We start from the raw sequence: 20,799 nt of genomic DNA, 5'->3' as shown, positions 1-20,799 counted from the left end.
AAAGTTTTGGCATAGAAGCTATAGGACCCTTTAGTCCATTCATCTTTACTTGTAAATGTACATTGCAATGAGTCTGGTTTAAGGCCTCTGGCTTCTGCTACACCCTCTTACTAGGTCCTTCACTGGAATTGCTCTTAGATATCTTAACTGCTGCCCTGTGTCATGGAGATCCTGAAGCTTTGTATCTGCAGGTCTGACCCCTTTACATGCTCCAGCAGTTCATAAATGAGGTAAATATTGGTCGGGGTGGGTCAACTCATAGTCCTGGTTCTGGGCCTGGGTGTTAGCTAAACTGGTCAGCCTGCCAGTTTCCCCTCATCAACACCATCAGGGCGAGCTATCCAGCACTGCCCCGGTTAGCTCACCCACTGCAGCAGGCAGCAAAGAGTGGGGCCAGTTCTTCTGTTCTCATGCCCTAGGACCAGCTCACTCACACTCATATCACCAGGGCCAGTTCTACTGTTTTGCCCAGGCAAGGTGCAGGGCCAGCTCTCCTACTCTTGTACCCCATGAGACCAGTTTTCCTGCCTGCCACAGTTGGCAAGGAGAGAGGGCATACGTCTTTCCCTCACCCATGCCACCACATGGCAGATGAGGGGGCAGAGTCAGTACTCCTGCTCTCATGCTGCTCCCGCCCCCACCCCACCCCGTTCACCTGTGCGCCTACCAACAGGGTCAACTCTATTGTGCTACCTGGCTGAGGTACAGGGCCCACTCTCCCTACTGCTGCAGCTAGTGATGGGCAAGATCAACTCTCCCACTCTCTAGAACTCAGGGTCATCTCTCCCACGAATCACAAGCAGTGAGGGGTGGGGGATGGGAGAGAGCATCTCTCCCTCACCCACTACACCATATGGTATGGGTGTGTAGGGCCAAAATCTCTCAAGGCACATTCTGGCCAGATCACCTGCAGCCCCATCAACTGGGTCAACTCTATTGTGTTGCCCAAGTGAAGTGTAAAGCCCACTCTCCCAAATACTGCAGCTGGTGAGGGACAGGGTCGGCTTTCCCACTCTTGTGACCAGGACCAGTTTTCCTAGCTGCAGAAGGTGGTGAGAGGCAAGAGATAGACAGGCCCACATTTTGAAACAAACATTTTGTTTAAACAAATGAGATAGGCAGCCCTACCTTCAAAGTTATCTAGAAAACCTGAATTGACATAAACCCAGGTGAATTTCCTATTTAAGAGTCTATTGGTTGAACTTCAACAATACTAGAACTGACATGCCAACTATGAAATGCAAAAGGAGGATTAAAATTATAGATTTTTATTTCTTCTCTCTTTTTGTGTGTTTGTGTGTATTTGTGTGGGCACCCATGGGGGCATCAGATCCCCCGTAGCTGAGTAACTGGAAGTAATGGTGCTGGGAACTGAACTCGGGTCTCCTGAAAATATACAAGCATTCTTTTTTGAGGCAGGTTCTCACCATGTAACTCTAGCTGGCTTGGAACTCCCTACCTCTGCTTCCAGAGTGTGGGATTAAAGGCATGCAAGCACTCTTAACCAATGAACCATCTCTCTAGGATTTTAAAGAAATCAGGACTGAGGGAGTCGCAGTTTATTTTATTGAAATCTGATTTAAATAAACTTTTTCTCTAAACAAAAGTATTGTTTCTATAGAAGCAAAGTTCTGGAGGCAAAAGCAGGAATATTCCTAAACTTTAGGCCTGTGTGGAATATTATTTTAACTAGGTAAAGATGTGTTACCTTTGTTTGTGCTGCAGAATATTACTGCAACTGTGTAAAGATGTGTCACATTTGTTTGTGCTGTGTTTGTTTAATGATATAAGAATCTGTGTTTAATTATGTAAGGATGAGTTGCATTTGTTTCACTTTGCCTAACTAAGGCACCTGATTGGTCTAATAAAGCACTGAACAGCCAATAGCTAGGCAGAGAAAGGATAGGCAGGGCTTCCAGGCAGAGAGAATAAATAGGAGGAAGACTCTAGACTCAGAAGAATAATAAAAATAGAGAACAAGGGAGAAAGAGGAACATGCCCGGCTCCAGCAGGAAGACAGACATGAGAAGCAGAGAAAGTAGGATATACAGAAGAAAGGTAAAAAGCCCTGAGGCAAAAAGTAGATAAAGAGAAACAGGTTAATTTAAGTTAAAGAAAAAACCCCAAGCTAGGCCAAGCATAAGTTTCTGTGCCATGATTTGGTAGTCTAAAAGAAAGTCTGGTACAGAGGCCAGCCCGGTCTACATAGTGAATTCCAGGATGACCAGGGCTATGTGGAGAGATCCTGAGTCAACAAAGAAAATACTGACAGAAATTGTAGGGAACTTGATTCCATAGTACCTATTCTCTGAAAATACAGAATTTTAGAAGAAAAGTAATATATCAAAAAGGTAAATGATTTTAGCAAAAAAAAAAAAAAACAAAAAAAATCTGATTCAGGTATCAGGATTGCAATCAATGGGAATAATACAACAAAAAGGACTAGTAATATGTTTTATTAAAATTAAGAAAAATCTCTAATTTGTATGCCATACTACCTACTGGGAAAATGGAATTGGTTCATATGAAACTCATCATTTTGACATTTTAGGAGCATTTGCTTCCCTTCAACTATGCATATAAGGACTGCTGGGGGCAGGGGCTGGAGAGACAGCTCAGCAGTTAAGAGCACTGACTGCTCTTCCAGAGCACCCACATGGCAAGCCACTGTCTGTAACTTCAATATCTGACACCTGATGTGGAATTCCCCTCTGTATGCTGTGAATACCATTGGTTAATAAAGAAACTGGCTTGGCCTGATAGGGTAGAAAAGAACTAGGTGGGGAAAACTAAACTGAATGCTGGGAGAAAGATGGGCGGAGTCAGAGAAAACCCATGTAGCCCCACAGGAGACAGCCACGGGAACTTTTAGCCAGTAAGCCACAGACACGTAGCAATACACAGAATTAATAGAAATGTGGTAAATGAATATGAAAGAGCTAGCCAATAAGAAGCTAGAGCTAATGGGCCAAATAGTGATTTAATTAATACAGTTTTTTTATTATTTATTTTTATTTTATGTGTATTGGTGTGAATGTATGTCTATGTGAGGGTGTCAGATCTTGGAGTTACAAACAGTTGTGAGCTACCACATGGGTGCTGGGAATTGAACTCAGGTTCTCTAGGAGAACAGCTAGTTCTCCCAACAGCTGAGCCATCTCTCCAGCCCCATTAATACAGTTCCTTTATGATTATTTCAGGGCTAAGCAGTTCCCACCTTACAACAGACACCCTCACACAGGCATACATACAAACAAAACACCAATGCAAATAAAAAAATTAATTAAAAAAAAGGATTGCTGGTTTATAATAGAGCAGATAAAATAAGCAAAATATACAGATATATTGGCTAAATTTCTCAAACTGCATGGTTCTATTTTATTTAGTTTTCCATAAGGACCAATTAGTTACTTTGAGAAAATAAAAACATAGGGATGTGGATTAGTGTTAAGACCTTGGGTTTGTTCCTATGTACTACACACACACAAAAAAAATAAAAAATAAAAATAAAAAAATAAAGGAAAAAATGTTCAGTTTTCCTTCTTCATTTTCTGAGACAAGATCTTACTATAGGCTACTTAGACTAGTCCTGAACTCACTATATAGCCCAAGATGGCCTCCAAGAGAATAACCCTCCTGCTTTAATTTACCCAATAATGAGATTATAGGTAGGTATTGCCACAGTCCACTAGCTTTTATTTCAAAACCTGAAATTAGTCACAAGGGTCATTTTATCCTGATGATAATGGGTTCAGCGGAACAACCATTAGGAAACTTTCTTACTCAATTTATTTTTAATACACTGGCAGTGTGAACACAATGGAGGATAATGTCCTACTTAGAGACCATAATCTAATGAATGAGTCAAGATGAGAATAAGCAAAATCTATTTCCAGATACTAATTAAGTCAAAGGAGTGCAGTTATTTTTTTTAAAAGTCAGTGATCTCATTCAAATCATATTCTCACTTCTTCTCCACCATTACTCACCCACCCACTGTGCACAAAACAACCAATCAGAAAATAAAAAGGGGGGGAACCTTCGTAAACCTGTTTTTCTCAAGGCAAGAACACCCTTCATCCCAGGAGAAACAACATAGTAATAGAAGGATCAAGAGAGAAGATCACCTGTAGCAAACTGACCAAACAACTGAGGTCCCAGACAGAGACTAAAGTCTTCTTTTCATTGCTGTGTCCCCAAACAAATAACAGCACAGCATTTGGTTCATTCAATGCCACATCAACCAGAATGAGCATCATAACTTAAGCAACATAAAAGTAAGTTATAGTTCTGAACATAGATATAAAACTACAATTAACTCACATGAGATCACAGTCAAGTCACATGTCTCTGGACTTTGTTATCTAATATGTAGAGTAAAAATGATTAACTACTTTTTTTTTTTTTGCTTCTTTAGTTTTTCTTCCAGATAGAATTTTGCTATGTAGCCCAGGCTGACCTCAACTTGCAGGAATCTTCCTGCCTCAGTTTCTCAAATTCTGGGATTATAGATATAGATGTGAACCACCATACCTACCTGTGACAATTCCTATAGAGTGGTTTCTGGGATGCAATAACATCTATCAGTATTTCTATGTTCCTATACAAAGCACAATCAGGAACTAAGGAACACAGAGTTGCCTCTATGACACTGATTCTCAAATATGCCCTAGCATTAGTATTTTAAGAGTTCAAGATAGTATGAATTCCCTCATTGAGTTCTAGTGCATATGAAAATGCATCTGCTTCCTATATAGGTTACAAAAATCACCTAATTCTGACTAGGAAAAAAAAATACATAATCTACAAACAGCTTTTCCATTGTCTTGGTCCTAGCACAAAATGACCCTCAACACTGTCTTTGATTGTTTTTGAGACAGGGTCTCACTATATAGCCCTGGCTGGTCTCAAAGTCAGAGAGTGCTGCCTGCCTCTGACTCCTGGGTGATAGGATTTAAAGTATTCACAGTCACACAAGGCAAGAATCAATCTCAAAATAACCTCCATTAAAATTTCCTCAAAAACTTCTTTTTACCACATTTGTCAAACTTTTTTTCCTTTCCTTTTTAATAAAAGTAATATGGGGCTGGAGAGATGGCTCAGCAATTTGCCACACAATCCTGATGACCTAAGCTTGATCCCCAGTACTCACAGTAGAAGGAGACTCCACAAAATTGTTCTCTGACCTCCAAATATGTGCAATGGCAGAAGTATGTACACACACACACATTAATAATAAAACTGAAATTAAAAAAAAAGTGTTTTCTAGGGTTTCGTATTAGTCTAAAAGACAGGGGCTCTGAATTGCTGTTCTAAAACTCATCATGTAGACCAGGCTGGCCTCTAATTCACAGAGATCCTCCAGCCTTTGCTACTGAATACTGAGATCAAAAGTGTATGCCACTATATCAGGTAAAAACTCAAATATATTTTAAGACTGCAAATACTACTATTTAAAAACTATCTCCCACAGCGACTGGGTATGGTGGTACTTGTTTATGGTCCTAGCCAACAATGATGATGAGACAAAAGGGATCACTGGAGTTCAAGAGTTTGAGGTCAGTCTATAAAACAAAACTGTACCTTCTTAAATAAGTCATGGTGACAGATACCTGATTCCAGCACTTCAGAAGCAGAAAAACTATATAACAAATTCTAGTCAAGCCTGAACTTTAAGAAAAAAAATAAAAACCAGATAGCTCAGGAGTTAAGAAAACCCACTATTCTTATAGAGGACTTGGGTTCATTTCCCAGCACTCACATGGTGGATCACAACTGTGTAATTTCAGTTCCCGGGATTGCAATACCTTCTTTTGGTCTCTCTGTAGGCACTGCACACATAGGGTGCACTTATATACACACATGAAAACCATTCATACACATAAAGTAAAAATAATTTATTTTTTAAAAAGGGAGTGATGGTGCAGGCTTTTAATTCCAGGACTTGGGGACAGAGACAGGTCGATTACATAACAAATTCCAGGACGGCCAGAGCTACATAATGAGATCAAGTCTCAGAAAAAGGGGGGGGGGTGATATATCCTGATAACCCAGCACTCAGGCTAGATACATTTTTCTCTACTTCTTTCCTAATAATTTTCTATGATACCCATGAAAAGTACTGACATCTTTTATTTTACCCCTTTAAAACTTAGAGATAGAACAAATAAATATTTCTGATCTCTGTAAATAACAATAACGTCAGCATCTCTTTAGACATTAATTCTTTTTTAATCCTGTTTCCTCTAACTGAAGTCTATGGTTTGATGAGCTCCCTGAAGTTAAAACAATAAAGGTAATCCTCCAAGCAACAAATGTGAGAAGCAAAGATTAAGAGGTGTTTAGCGCCAGGTGGTGGTGGCGCATGCCTTTAATCCCAGCACTCTGGAGACAGAGACAGGTGAATCTCTGAGTTCGAGGCCAGCCTGGTCTACAGAGCGAGTTCCAGGACAGACAGAACTACACAGAAACACTGACAGCCAGAGCTACACAGAAACCATCTCAAACAATCAATCAAACGAAAAAACACACAAATGTGTTCATAGTAATATACTCTCTCTATATAATAAAAACTTAAAAACAAGGCAACTATGGGAGTGACAGTAGGTAAAGCTTCAAAATGAAGTTAAAAGGGAAGCCAAGAAATAAATCCTAGAAAATAAGTGGAGATCAAAAGGAAGAAAGCAGTTAAACGGATCTGACAAAGAAGTGAGCAGTTACTAGTCAAAGACTGAAGACAAGCTCGGTTTGGCTACAGATAACAGGAAGTTAAAAACTGATACAGAAAGAGGCCACACAGTCATAGACCAGCTTACAGTCTGTTTTGTAAGTTAGAAAAAGAAACTGGGGATTTCTTCTGTATGAGGTAGACAGCTATACAAAAGTTTTAGGCATAAGGATACCACGATCTGATTGGTATCATTTAAAGTTCATTCTACCTGTCACCTACAGGTATAAAACCGGTATCATGGAACTAGTAACTCATTCATTAAAAAAAAAAAAAGAAAAGAAAAAGAAAAAAAAAGAAGCTACATATTGAATACACAATCATGTCATATAACAAAAGGTCATTGTTTTTAACATCCTAAACAATTTTGTATGTACATCAATACCTTAAGTCTGTCAATTATGATTCTAGTAACCATTACAGCTAGCAAACTTAAAAACTTCCACTTTGAATCCTACACACTTATGTAATTTTACCTTGCTTGCAAACCTGACTATTGAAATGAAAATCATTGAGTACTAGAGAAACTAAAGAGTTTAAACGGCTGCTTTACTAACGATATCAATACTTAATGGAAGCAGTTCATGACACAAAACTGAAACTGAGGTTATCACCCTGTAAATTAAAAAGCAAATCTACCCTATAAATTCTATCTTTAGTTCTCAGAGAATATATCAAACACATGCAACAAACACCTACAAAATTAAGGCACACAAGAATTACATACTTACTCTTAGTCATGTTTACAAATAATTGTTTTCTGAGAAATAATACTTCTGAGTTTCCTCTCTAATTACAGGAAAAATACACTTGTAGACTTAAAACCACATTATTTTAAGCACAATAATTTATTTTTTGTGCTTTTAACTGCAGAGCCCATGAGAAAAAAAAAGCTATCTCATCAGATATTAAAATTCCATTCCAAACCGGGCAGTGATGGTGACACCTTTAATCCCAGCACTAGGGAGGCAGAGGCAGGTGAATCTCTGAGTTTGATGTTAGTTAGTCTGATCTACAGAGCAAATTCCAGGATGGCCAGGGCTACACAGAGAAATCCTGTCTCAAACCTCCCGCTCCCCAAAATTTCATTTCCTCGTAAATTATTTAAAAGTTAACTATAAGGTCAGGTTAGTAGCTCAAGGACAAAATGCTTGCCCAGCCCACACACAAAAGCCTGTGTTCAATCCCCAGGACTAGAAAAAAATTAATAATAACAGATTAAGCAAATAATAAAAATAAACTATACCCTCCAAAATATGGCACACTATAACTTGAAGATGTCTTTAAATATATTACTGTGAATCTCTATATTCTATCAAATGTAAATGCTCTATTTTCTTCAATTCAAATTCTAGAAAAAAAAGATTGCCTTTATTTTTATTTACTTATTCATTGATTTTTGTTTTTTTTGGGACAGGGTTTCTCTGTGTAGTTTTGACTGTTCTGAAACTCTCTCTATTGACCAGGCTGGCTTCAAACTCGGAATACAGATGTCTCTGCCTCTGAGTTCTGGGATCAAGGGTGTACACCACTACTGCCCAACCAATTTCATATTATGGAGTCCCAAAAATATTCGGCAAAACTTTTGAGTGTGCGGTATTTCACTTGCTTATAGTAAGGTTTAAAGGAGGTGACCAAAGGTGGCAATCAAAATACTAGAAGCATACACAGCATTTCAGACTGCAAACAGAGGTTAAAGAGAAAGTTCATCTAGATCTATTCATGGATTTCGAAGCCTGAGTTGTGGCAGGACTCTTCTCAGAGCAACACAAAATTGGAGAAACTACAAGTTTGAACAATTTCTCTCGTGAGCTGTTAAATTTCACTTTGAAACGATGAAATATAAAACTTTATACACAGCAAGCTTACTAAATCTCACTAGGCTCAAATGTAAGCATCCCACCATCATGAAAAACATAAATAACAAGTTTAATAATTTAATCATATAAAACAGTCAAGGATAGATGCCACAGCACTCACTTTATATCTCACAGGCACTCAGAAGAACTGGAGCATGCATCCTCATTGCCCATGTGGGGATAAACAGTCATACAAAGAACCACGGTTAAGACTAAAGCTGCTTGTTATTTGAAGGCACCAACAGGAAACTTCTAGAAATCTTATTTGTGATTTCTTAAAAACAAATTTTTGAGTAGCACATAATGCAGAGACATTTGTCCAAGAGTCTTCCTAACCCAAGATTACATGCACATTAAAAGAACTCACCTGTATTATACTCCTTCAACTGCAACTCCTTCACAGGTATGCCATCACAAGTCCTAAAGGCATTAAGAATCTGCAAAAATATGATATTTACACTAATGATACAAATCATAGTTAAATGCTAATGTTTATATTTCACTACTGGTTTTCACTCTATAAAATTTAAAGCAAGGACTATTTTATAAAGACAAATTAAACCATGTTGTAAGAATTTAGCAGAGTGACTATATCTATGGTAAACATTAGAATGAATAGTGTTTTCACTGTATATAGGGTAAGCATTAGACTAAACAGTTATTTTCTAAAAGTACTCTGACCTTGAAGAAGTCATTGTGGAAAATAGTGATAGTTTTCTGCGACTTATAGAATTATTTTTTACTGGGTACTGAAAACAGTGCACAATAAAGACTAAAATGTCAGGGTGAGGTGCTTTCCTTCAAAAAAACATAGATTAGATCAGGGACTTTGGTATAAGGAATTAAATTAGCAAAAAAACAACTTTGTGTAACAACTGATAAATATGCCTTTGTATGGCTGTTCAAGGTTCAGTCCATCAGAAGTTGGACCTCTCTGCTGTCACGGATTGCCTAAAATTACATTTTGGAGTGACCTCTTTCTTTGACCAACTCACAAAACACAGAACGCCTGAAGAACCATACTCACTCTATACGTTCAAAGGGTGATAAATGAAGTTGGGCATGACGACACAGACCTATGATCCCAGCTAGCCAGAGGCTCAAGGTTGCTAAACTCAATGTGAAGTGGTAGAGGGAGCATACCAAAGAGAAAAATAAACAAACTGAATACAACATACATAGGTAGGAAAGCTGGGTTAATAATGTGGCTCAGGAGCCAGGCGTGGTGGGACATGCCTTTAATTCCAACACTTGAGAGGCAGAGACAGGATCTCTGTTGAGTTCCAGGCCAGCTTGGTCCTCAAAGTTAAGTTCTAGGACAGCCAGGACTGTTACACAGAGAAACCATGTCTCCAAAAACGAAGAAGGAGGAGGAGGAGGAGGAGAAGGAGGAATGTGGCTCGGTAGTAGAGAGCTTGCCTAGCATATTCAAGGCCTTGGATTCACACCCAGAACTCTTCGAAAAGGCAAAAGAGCAAGGCTGCAGGTTTTGAAATCTATATATATTCCAAATCTCTCTTTAATTGCTGTGTGTAAACCTTTAATGCTTAGTGTCTCATGTTAAAAATAATGCACTGAGTATAATCTAGTCCAGTCCAGGGCCTTAGCACTTGAACTTAATCTAGTTATTTGTTCTGTTCAGGTTTGAATTCAATCTAAAATGGCCCAATTCTCAATCAGACAAGATAGCTCAGCTGATAGGGACATTTGAAGGAACAAATGACGGGACACTAGCCCACTCAAGCATGTGCTTAGGCGGGTCTTGACATTCTTCCTCTTTTCCTCTGCCTTGCTAAAAAAACATTAGGTTACATTCCTAAAGTTAGTCACCAAGGTCTACTCCCTTATTTGACCTCTTCTTCCTTCTGAGGCTGACTACCAAAGTCTGCTAACAAAATCTCCCTTTAATTCACCTAAAAAGCATGTCCAATTAAAATTAACCACCTCATCCTAACATGCGGTTTCATCCTTTCTTTACCTTTATAAACTGCCTTTTGCCTATGTGCCACATCTGTCTCCTCCCTATCCAGAGGCAATACTTTGTCCCTCTGGGACGAATACATCCCCTTTCCCTGTACCCTTCCCCTTCTCCATCTTCCTCTATTTCCTTTACCACAGCAAATTAATCCAGTCTAAAAAAGACCTCCCCCTTTTCCCCTCTTAAAAATTACACCTGCAAGGTCATTTATTGTTGTTTTTCTGTCTGAGTCAGAAAGCAGCCACTTTAACTTTTCTTCCCTGCTTAAAAAAGAACCTTTCTGTGAAAACAGTATGGTTTGTGCCTAATCCAGGGTCTAGAAGGAAGCTCCAATCCCCACCATGCGAGAGTCTCCTTCATAAACAAACAAAAACACAAAAGAAAGATAAAAATAAAACAATTCTGCAAATTGTTCTCTGACTTCCAAGCATGTCATGGTATGCAAACACTTGTCGCTACATACATGCACACACACAAAGAAATAAATAAAAAATAAATGTAATTTTTCAAAAGAGAAGAAAACAGCCCAATCTGATGACACTCTAAATTTTTTGTTGATATCTGACACAGGATCTCAAGGAGCCCAGACTCTGCTGTCTCTACTTCCCAAGAGCTTTTAAAACTTTATTTTCCACCCCCCTCCCCGAAAATTTACCACTTCTTAAAACTATCTCTCTCTCTCTCTCTCTCTGACTTTTTTCGTGACAGGGTTGCTCTATCTGTCCTGGAACTTGCTTCGTAGACTAGGCTGGCCTCGAACTCAGAGATCCACCTGCCTCTGTCTCCCAAGTACTCGGATTAAAGGCGTGCGCCACCCCTCCTGGTTTATCATTCAATCTTTTTAAAATTATAATTATATTGTATGTGTGTCAGTGTCTATGTATAGGTATGTGCACGTTTGTCTGTGTCTATGTGTAGATGAGAGCAGATGCCCTCAGAGGCTAGTAAGGGGGTGTTAGATTCCCTGGAGCTAGAATTATGGTCAGCTGTAAGATGCCCAACATGTTCAACTTGAGACCTCTAAGAGAGCAGCAAGCGCTTTAAACCAGTGAATCATATTTTCAGCCTCTACTGTCTATATTTGCTTGTTTTTGTATTTTTCGTGAAGGTAGCAACGTTCTAATACTCACTGGTCTATTATTCAGAGCCTAACACAGTGCCTGGTGTAGGATACAAGAAGAATATCCTTAACAAAAAGTCTGGATCCATGCCAGACAGTGGTGGCACACGCCTTTAATCCCAGCACTTGGGAGGCAGAGGCAGGTGCATCTCTGTGAGTTCGAGCCCAGCCTGGTCTACAGACAGAGTTTTAGAACAGCTACACATTGAAACCCTGTCTCAAAAAATAAACGCTGGATCCAGGACGAAGCACAAATCTACAAGCACACTGAAACGCAAGCCAGCCAAAGCTACACAGTGAGATTGAAATTGTGTACCAAGAAAAAAAAAAAGCAAAACAAAACCCCCAAATCTCTGAAATCCAAAATACTTCAAAATATGAACTTTGTAAGCACTTTAGATTTCAGATTAGGAATGTCAAGCTAGCAAATTTTACATAAATATTCCAAAATCTAAAAACCATAAAACTTGAAATATATCTGGCCCCAAGAACTTCTAATAAGAGTTTTTCAACCATCAGTGGAGTTAATGGATTAAAAGTACTTACTCATAGGACAGTGTAATAATTCAGTGAACTAATGCTTGTTAGCCGTTTCACAAAGACATAGTTTTACTTTTAATAATAACCTAAATAATTCTTCCCTAAATTCTGTATCATAATTTGGCCAGAAATTCCATTGAAACAGAGCAATTTGGCACTCGCAGTTCTGTTTGTTTTTGAAACAGAGTCTATGTAGCTGTACTGGAACTCACTATGTAGATCAGGCTAACCTGGAGATCCACCCAGTTCTGAGTAGTAGGAGTAAAGATATATGGCAATACACCCGACCTGGCACCCAGTCTTTACTACTGTAAATCAACTGCATCTTTGTGTATGTACTTCTGATATAACATAGTTTCAAGAATGATTACCAAGTCTGAAGATACCTGCCATGTGTCATTTTACAGCATCATGGCAGTAACATCAAATAAACTCTACAGGTTATTCCAAAACTACTTCCTGGCTTAGATATTGTACTATAGGTATTCTAGATGTTAACTCTGAAAAAGGTAGGTTGAAAACTAATTAAGCCTTCTCTGGTTATTTAGTATCAAAATAAAGTGGCTATGTAGCTGGCCCAGGCTGGTCTCTTTTTGTGGGTGGGAGGTACTGGGAATTGAACAAAGTAAACACTGTATCTACAGTTCTTTATACTTTTTTGGGAAGGGGGTTCAAGACAGGGTTTCTCTGTATAACAGGTCTTGCTGTCCTGGAACTCACTTTGTAGACTTGCTTTGTAGCCTCAAACTCACAGAGATCCGCCTGCCTCTGCTTCCTAAGGCGTGTGCCACCACTGCCCAGTTAAACTTTTATTTTGAGACAGGGTCTCACTAAATGACCCGGGCTGTCCTGATCTCATTCTGCAGCCCAGATAAGCCTTGAACTTACAATCTTGACTCAATCTCCTGAATGGCTAAGATTATAGGCCTATACTACCAGGCTCAGTTCTGGCTTCTGTTACCAAGCCCAACATTGGCGCCGAATTGTTTTAGTTAGCAGACCAAACAATAGGTTTCATTGTAGTGTTTTCATACATAAGTATCATTGTACTTATATCTACCTTGCCCCACTATCCATTCTTAGGGTTCAAATTTTTCATCTTCTGTTTCAGCCTCCTGAGTACTGATTACAGACATCTATCACAACACTTGATTCTGTACATTTCTTTACATGCTCCTGTTAACCTGTAATTTTTGAAAGTAAATTTTTTTTTAATTTTGAGACAAATTCTCACAATTAGTCCAGGTAGGCCTCAACTGGCAATTTTTCTGCATATTATCTCCCAAGTGCTAGAGTTATAGGCATGTGTCACCACACCTGGTTCTTTTTTTAATTGACAGAGACAGAACATGTGCCTTACCTCTTCCTTTGTGGCATTTTCTGGCACCCCACTTAATCGAATAAGTCTGTTAGGTTTCTCCTCACTTGAGCCAGTCCTATAATCTTGATCCTTGAATTCAGAATGTAAAGTTATTTCATAAATACGTTTATTTTTACATGTAAAATAAAATAAAAACCAACATGAAATACAGTCAAGAAATGAGAACTTATAATTTTCTCTCATTTTTTTCCTAGCATTACTGAATTATAAGTATGCTAAGAACAAGGCTTACTGAGGGAGTCTTAATATAATAAAAATGGATGTTATAAAATTCTCAAAACCTACTATTTAGTTACTAAGTTTTAAGATCACCAAGCAACAGGTAAGGCATGCCTTTAATCCTAGCACTTAGGAGGCAGAGGCAGGTGGATCTCTGAGATCAAGGCTAGCCTGGTATGCACAGTGAGTTCCAGGACAGCTGGAGCAACACAGAGAAAACCAGTCTTTAAAAAAAAAAAAAAAAAGAGAGAGAGAGAGAGAGAAAAGAAAAGAAAAGAAACACACACACACAAAGAGATCACAAAATAAAAGAAACTGCAGTAGATACGGGTAAAATCTATTTTAAGATAATTTTCATAATTAAATTGCAAGTATAACTTTCCTCACTTAGATTTAAGAAACTTAACATGTAAGCTAATTAAGCTAGCTATAAGAGGAAACTTGCAACATTAACATCATATCCTCATGACTGCAAAAACATTTCTAAGCATTCTGTAAGTGAACTTAAATAAGAAAATAAATCCTAAATCACAAGGACTACAAAAGCTGTGAGACCCACTCCCCAAGACTGGTAGTTTAAAATCAATTTATCACAGGTCATTTAAATAAGCACAATAAAACAAAACGACTAAAACACACATCAAAACATGCTCTGAGTCAAGGGCTTTTCTCTGGATATTTAAACTCCATTATTCCATTCTCAAATACAAAGTTTGCTTCTGAATAGTTGTATAAGACTTGAGGGACTGAACATTTTGCATTCTACACTTCACCCTTGAGAAAAGTATAATGAACCACCTCATCAACATACCTGAAGCTCCTGTTGGGCATCTCGGGACATTTTGCCCTGTGGAAAAGACTTGTTCTGGCCATAGCCAAATATCTGGCTTCCTGGCAACCTGTGATCCACATCACAGTATTCAATGCTTCTGTAATCAGTGTCTTGTCGGCCAAGAAAGTCCAAATCACCTTCTTCTTTAAGCAGACCAGTATCTGAACTCTGCTGATCACTTCCAGAAAGCTTTGGCTTGTCTTGGTTTTGAACCGGACTTTGGCTGTTCTGAAAGTCTGATGGAGATTCATGTTCAAAGGTTCCACTTTGTGTTTTTCCTTCTCTTGTTTCTGAATGCTCAAACTCTCCCTTCTGAACACCAAAAGCAGGCCTTTCTACTGTATGGTCATGTGTGGATTCTTCTCTCTTGTTCACATTCATACCAGAATGTTCTCTCTCTTGTGTAGAAGGCTGAATGTAATCCAAAATTTTTGGATCCACAGGAGGCATCTCCCTATCTTTAAATTCCATACAAGGTCCTACCTCTCTGCCCCTAAAATCTTGGTAAGTCCTAGAACGGTGTCTACCTCTAAAATCCGAATGTGGTGTATCCCTATTTCTAAAGTCTAGATCAGTAGTAGCTGAACCTCTGCCTCTAAAGTCTACCTGTGTTCCATCTTTATCCCTGAAGTCCAAATCAGATACATCTCTGTTCCTAAAATCAGAACGAGACTGATCTCTGGATCTAAAATCCAAATCTGATAAATCTCTTCCCCTAAAGTCTGCATGGGGCCCATCTCGGCTTCTAAAATCTAAATCATATGTACCCCGCCCCCTAAAGTCAGATGGAGGAACATCTCTACTTCTGAAGTCAACAGGGTGAGAATCTCTGTCTCTGTAATTCATATGAGGTGTCTCCCTGCCCCTATAATCCATAGGAGTACCATCTCCACCTCTGTAGTCCATAGGTGTTCCTTCTCTATCCCGAAAATCCCCAGAATGTATATCCCTATTCCTGAAGTCCAACTGCGCTGAATCTCTGCTCTGGAAATCCGAGGATGAAAAATCTCCTCCTCTGAAATCATGTCCAGGTCCCTCCCCTCCTTGATAGTCACCATGTGGTCCATCTCTAGCTCCATAGCTGAAAGAATGCTCCTCTACATTTGCAAAGGGAGGTCCTGAATGCCCCTGGAAATCAAAGGGAAGTGAATCTCTGCCAGGAAAGTTGCCAGAGTGTCTCTCTTGAGCATGACTCTTAAGGGGAGGAGGAGGATAATCCCTGTTCCACCCGGGAGCAAACCTTTCTTCTTGGCTCCCACTGTAGAAACAAAGACAGGGTTATTCATATTGTCCAGAGAGTTTGAAATCTACACACCAGCATATTCTTCTCTAATCACAGCACATTCTTCTGTAAACACATTTTGGGGGGGCAGAGTTCTGTAACAAGGTCCTAGATCTGCAGAAAACAGCAAGTTTTGCTATTTTAAGACGAGGTGTCCGAGTAAACTTTTATGCTCCCATTTCAGAACACGAGGTAAGTCAACACAAGGTTTTCAACATGACTGCTGCAGAAAAAGCTCTCACCCAGTCCTGCAACAGGGAAAATCCGCAATACCAGATAAGCTAACAAAGGAACACACTACAAAAATTCCCATTTTCTACAACCAAGGAACTTAAAATTCCAAGGTCATCATGACAATTACTATACATGTGAAGTCAGGGAAATCAATGCAATTCTCTATTTGTTTGGTTGTTTTGTTTATTCTTTTGCTTTTGAGATAGGATTTGGCTATGTAGCCTAGCTGGCCTAGAAATCACTACATAGACGAGGCTGGTCTTGAATTTGAAGCAATTCTTCACTTCCTGAGTAACGGAATTATAATAATAAACAGCCAAGCTCAGCCTCATAGTGTAAAATTTCTTGTAAGTTTCAGAATGTGTCTTTCTCATTGCTGAACCCAATGGTAAAAAATTCCAAAAATATTTTGTTTTATTACATCAAGGATTTTATTCAATTCAATGAGTAGAGGTAAAAAAGGAAGATTAGTTGTAGTTCTTCATGACCAGTAGTAGTACTAAACCCCAGGTCTACTGTGGCTCTACCTGAAGAACCCTCAGCTGGGTACAATTATAACTATCCAAGAGTATTGAAGGCATTATCAATCAACCACAAAGCATGTTAAGTCATCTCTGCCAAGCTAAATTACCCAAAAAGTTTAAAGCTGAAAGTGACCTAGAACCTAGTAAGATCTTTAAGCATAATCTCCATGTCCCAAGTAAAGAAGCTGACACACCAAATTCTAAAGCCTCAAGCTAATTTCAAGACAGGGTTTCTCTGTGTAACAGCTCTGACTGTCCTGGAACTTGATTTGTAGATCAGGCTGCCCTCATACTCACAGAGATTGGCCTGCCTCTGCCTCCTGAGTTCTGGAATTAAAGGTGTGGGCCACCATAACCTGGCTCAAGCTACCTTTTTATTGCAATGAAACATTATTTTAAAAATACTAAGTTAGAAAAGCAAACAACAACAAAAGTATATATAGCTGGGACAGAACAGATGGTTCAGTGGTTAAGAGCACTTGTTCTTCCAGAGGTCCTAGGTTTGGTTCCCAACGCCCACATAACAGCTCACAACCTGTATAATCCAGTTCCAGGGGATCTGACACCCTCTTCTGGACTCTTCGGGAAGCAGGCACACATATGACATATATACATTCAGGCAAAACATACACTCAATTTACATAACTCAATAAATACACAAGAGTTGCCCAGTCACTACCAAACTTCTCCCTTTAGCTAATCACTAGACCATTTTACACATTTTTGGCTTTGGTCAAAGATTAAGGGACAGTAACACATGGTGTTAATTTTATTACTTGGAATGTTGAAGAGGATAATTCTGAATTTAAGGTCAGCTTCAGTTACAGAATGAGACCCTGTTTCAATATACAAAAAGATTAAGGAACTTAAATAGGCAATTAGGCACCTGGGAATCCCAGAGAGGCATGTGGAAAAAAAGGTGTGTGGGGTGACTGAAGGGCTATCTACTACTTGGCAGTACAACCAAAGCATGGAGATTTTATCACGACCAACTCAAGTCTCTCCTTCCCAAACACAGAGATTCTATCATATGACCCTTCTGAGACCAAACTACACCAACACACTAAAACTCAGACAACTGACTCTAGATCACTCAGTTCAGGAGAACTGTTACAATACCATCAGCACTTCTTTTGTACCTTATTTTTAATTTATCATTTATGTGTTTTTTTTAATACATACAAACATATCCACATACATCTCACACACACACATAAACACACATGGGAGGGGTGCATGTATGTAGAGGCCAGAGGAGGACACTAAGCATCTTCTATGGCACTCTACCTTATTTTTTGAGACCTGGTTTCTCACTAAATCTGAAGCTCACTGTTTCAGTTGGGCTAGCTGGACTGAGTTTATAGACCATTTCGTCTCCACCCTCTTGACACTGGGTTACAAACACATGCTATTGTTTCTTGGTTTTTTGAGACAGGGTTTCTCTGTGTAGTCCTGGCTGTCCTGGAACTCCCTCTGTAGATCAGGCTGGTCTTGAACTCACAGAGATCCATCTGCCTCTGCCTCCTCTGCTGGGATTAAAGGTATTTGCCTCCATCACACTGTTGGGTTTTTTTTGTTTGCTTGTTTGTTTTTTAATGTAGGTACTAGGGATTTAAAATCAGGTTCTCTTGATTTCTCAGCAAGCACTCTTGCCCAGTAAGATATCTTCCCAGATGTCTTTCTTACATCTTCCCACCAAACCCTTTCACAAAGTAAATAGAAATTTAAAGCATTAACACAAACACTAGAACAATGTACAATTAATGGATTTTTCAGAACATGACAACTTCTATTGGTTCTCAATAATACTAACAACAGTTATGTCTTTGTGGCTCATCATAAACAAGTTTAAATATTCTTCGTAAGGATAAAATTTAACACAAAAATTAGAATTTTATCATTAACCACAGTGTCTCCCATAGTTAAAAATCATTCAAGTCCTACTAAACGGCTTTCTGGAATACTTAAGCTTCCTCAGACACTCGTGGAATGACTGCAGAGGCATCTAAAAGTATGCATTTTCTCACTAGAACACATCCAGCATTGTCCTTGAATACTGCCATGAGGATTATCTTACCCTCAAGTCAAGCAGATCAAGAGTAACCTACCACACTACAGTTCTTATATCTATATTTTATAGTTTAATCAAGAAACACTTTTATTAAAATAAAACAGCAGTAGTGCCAAGATTGGTGATCCATGCCTTTTACCTCTGAGTTCAAGGGCAGTCTAGTCTACATAGCAAGTTCCAGACCAGCAAGGGCTACACAGTGAGCACCTATCTCCAAACAAAGAACAGTAGTGGTTATAGAAATTATTTTAAGCTATAGTAAAACAACTTTATGAAGAAAAGTATTTCAAAGAGCAAATAAAAGTTATTTTCCTAGAAGATACCTTTTTTTGTGAGTCTCTCAAAAATATCTCCCTCTGGCCAAATACCTTAAAAATTAGGGGCTTATCTCTTAGCCAGAGAAAGGAAGATCTCTGTGAGGCCAGCCTGGTCTACATATCCAGTTCTAGGACAGCCAGGACTACAGCTGAGAGACAGAGAGATTCTATCTTGAAAACACAAAAACAAAAACAAAAACTCAAGTACTCAGGAGACAGAGTCAGGAGCCCTGTGAGTTAGAGGCCAGCTTAGTCTGCATAGTGGGTTCCAGGCCCACCATGGCTACAAGTGAGACTGAACACACACATGCCACACACACACATTCCTAAAACACGTCATGTAAGAGCTATATGTGGTAGATGCCTGTGACCCCAGCATTGTAGAGGCTGACGCAGAAGGATTGAATTCAAAGCCAGTCTGACTTACACAGAAAGACTCTCAAAACAAAAACAAGCCAGGTGGTGGTGGCCCACACCTTTAATCCCAGCACTCAGGATCAGGATTAGAGGCAGGCGGATCTCTGGGCTGGAGACCAGCCTGGACTACAGAGTAAATTCCAGAACAGTGAGTGATATACAGAGCACAGAGAAATCCTGTCTCAAAAAACCAAAAGAAAAAAAAAAGTTCTTAAATATGGGAAGGAGAAATTGTGCAACAGAGCCAAATCTATCTAATGTTCTTTGCTGTTTTTTTTTTTAAATTTTTATTTCATGTGCATTGATGTTTTTGTCTGCATGAGGGTGTCAGATCCCATGGAACTTGAGTTTCAGACAGTTTTGAGCAGCCATGTGGGTGCTGGGAATTGAACCTGGGTCCTCTCAAAGAGCAGTCAATGTTCTTAACCACTAAGCTATCTCCCCAACCCTAAAATTTTTGGATGATAACTTAAACTACCTTAATTCTGTAAGAAATAGTCTGACATACAAAATCATCACCATAAGTAGACTAAGAAGACAGACAATAATCTAAATATTTTTAAATGTTACATATAAACACTGATTTAGACTGGAACTTGGCAAACCTTTTATATTTATTTATTTATTTTTGGTTTTTTGAAAAAGGGTCTCTCTACATAGTCTTGGATAAGTCTGGAACTTATTACGTAGACCAGGTTGTCCTCAAACTTACAGAGATCCATCTATTTACACTTCCCGAGAGCTGGGATTAAAGTTGTGTACCACTATGCACGAACAAACTTTACATTAAAAGCTAGGTAGTAAATATATTGTAGCTTTGCAGAGTATACATTAGATATCACAACTCTATAATTACAATATAAAAGCAACCACAAACGATTTGTAAATAAATGAGCATGGCTATGTTTTGATAATAAGTTACTTCCAGTGCTAGAGTGATAGCTTAGTGGTTGCAATCATCCACATGGCAGCTCCCAACTGCCTACAACTTCAGTTTTAAGGGACCTGATGCTCTCTTCTGACCTCTGTGGGCACTAGGCACTCATGTGGTACATACATACACATACATACATGTGAGCAAACACTCATGCACACGAAATAAAATCATTATTTACTTATTTATTTATATTTTGTGTGCATTTGGTGTTTTGCATGTATTTATGTCTGTGTGAAAGTGTCAGATCCTCTGGAACTGAAGTTAGAGACAGTTTTGAGCTGCCATGTGAGTACTGGGAACTGACTCTAGATCCTCTGGAAGACTAGTCAGTGCTCTTAACCGCTGAGCCATCTCTCCAGTC

The 20,799-nt window shown here is 39.0% G+C and overlaps 1 protein-coding gene across 5 annotated transcripts in view; it reads right to left on the bottom strand.

Moving 5' to 3' along the window:
• Rbm6 (RNA binding motif protein 6) overlaps positions 1-20,799 on the bottom strand; it is a 109,733-nt gene that overhangs the window by 71,758 nt on the left and 17,176 nt on the right. For 3 of the 5 annotated variants that reach the window (XM_048424259.3, XM_048424261.3, XM_048424260.3), the window contains exons 3-5: positions 14,636-15,914; positions 13,585-13,674; positions 8,954-9,023 (exon numbers count right to left, since the gene is read on the bottom strand). The exons of 1 other annotated variant lie outside the window; for it this stretch is intronic. In XM_048424259.3, coding sequence (XP_048280216.1) covers positions 8,954-9,023; positions 13,585-13,674; positions 14,636-15,914 — 1,439 coding nt within the window. Of the gene's footprint in view, positions 1-8,953; positions 9,024-13,584; positions 13,675-14,635; positions 15,915-20,799 lie in introns of those variants that run through there. One more of the 5 variants, XM_048424262.3, reaches the window with a different exon arrangement.

This window comes from Myodes glareolus, chromosome 4, assembly GCF_982192425.1.
Source record: "Myodes glareolus chromosome 4, mMyoGla1.1, whole genome shotgun sequence".
Taxonomy (NCBI): domain Eukaryota; kingdom Metazoa; phylum Chordata; class Mammalia; order Rodentia; family Cricetidae; genus Myodes; species Myodes glareolus.
Note: the sequence above shows the minus strand (reverse complement) of the source record. Positions and strands in the feature narration are given on the sequence as shown.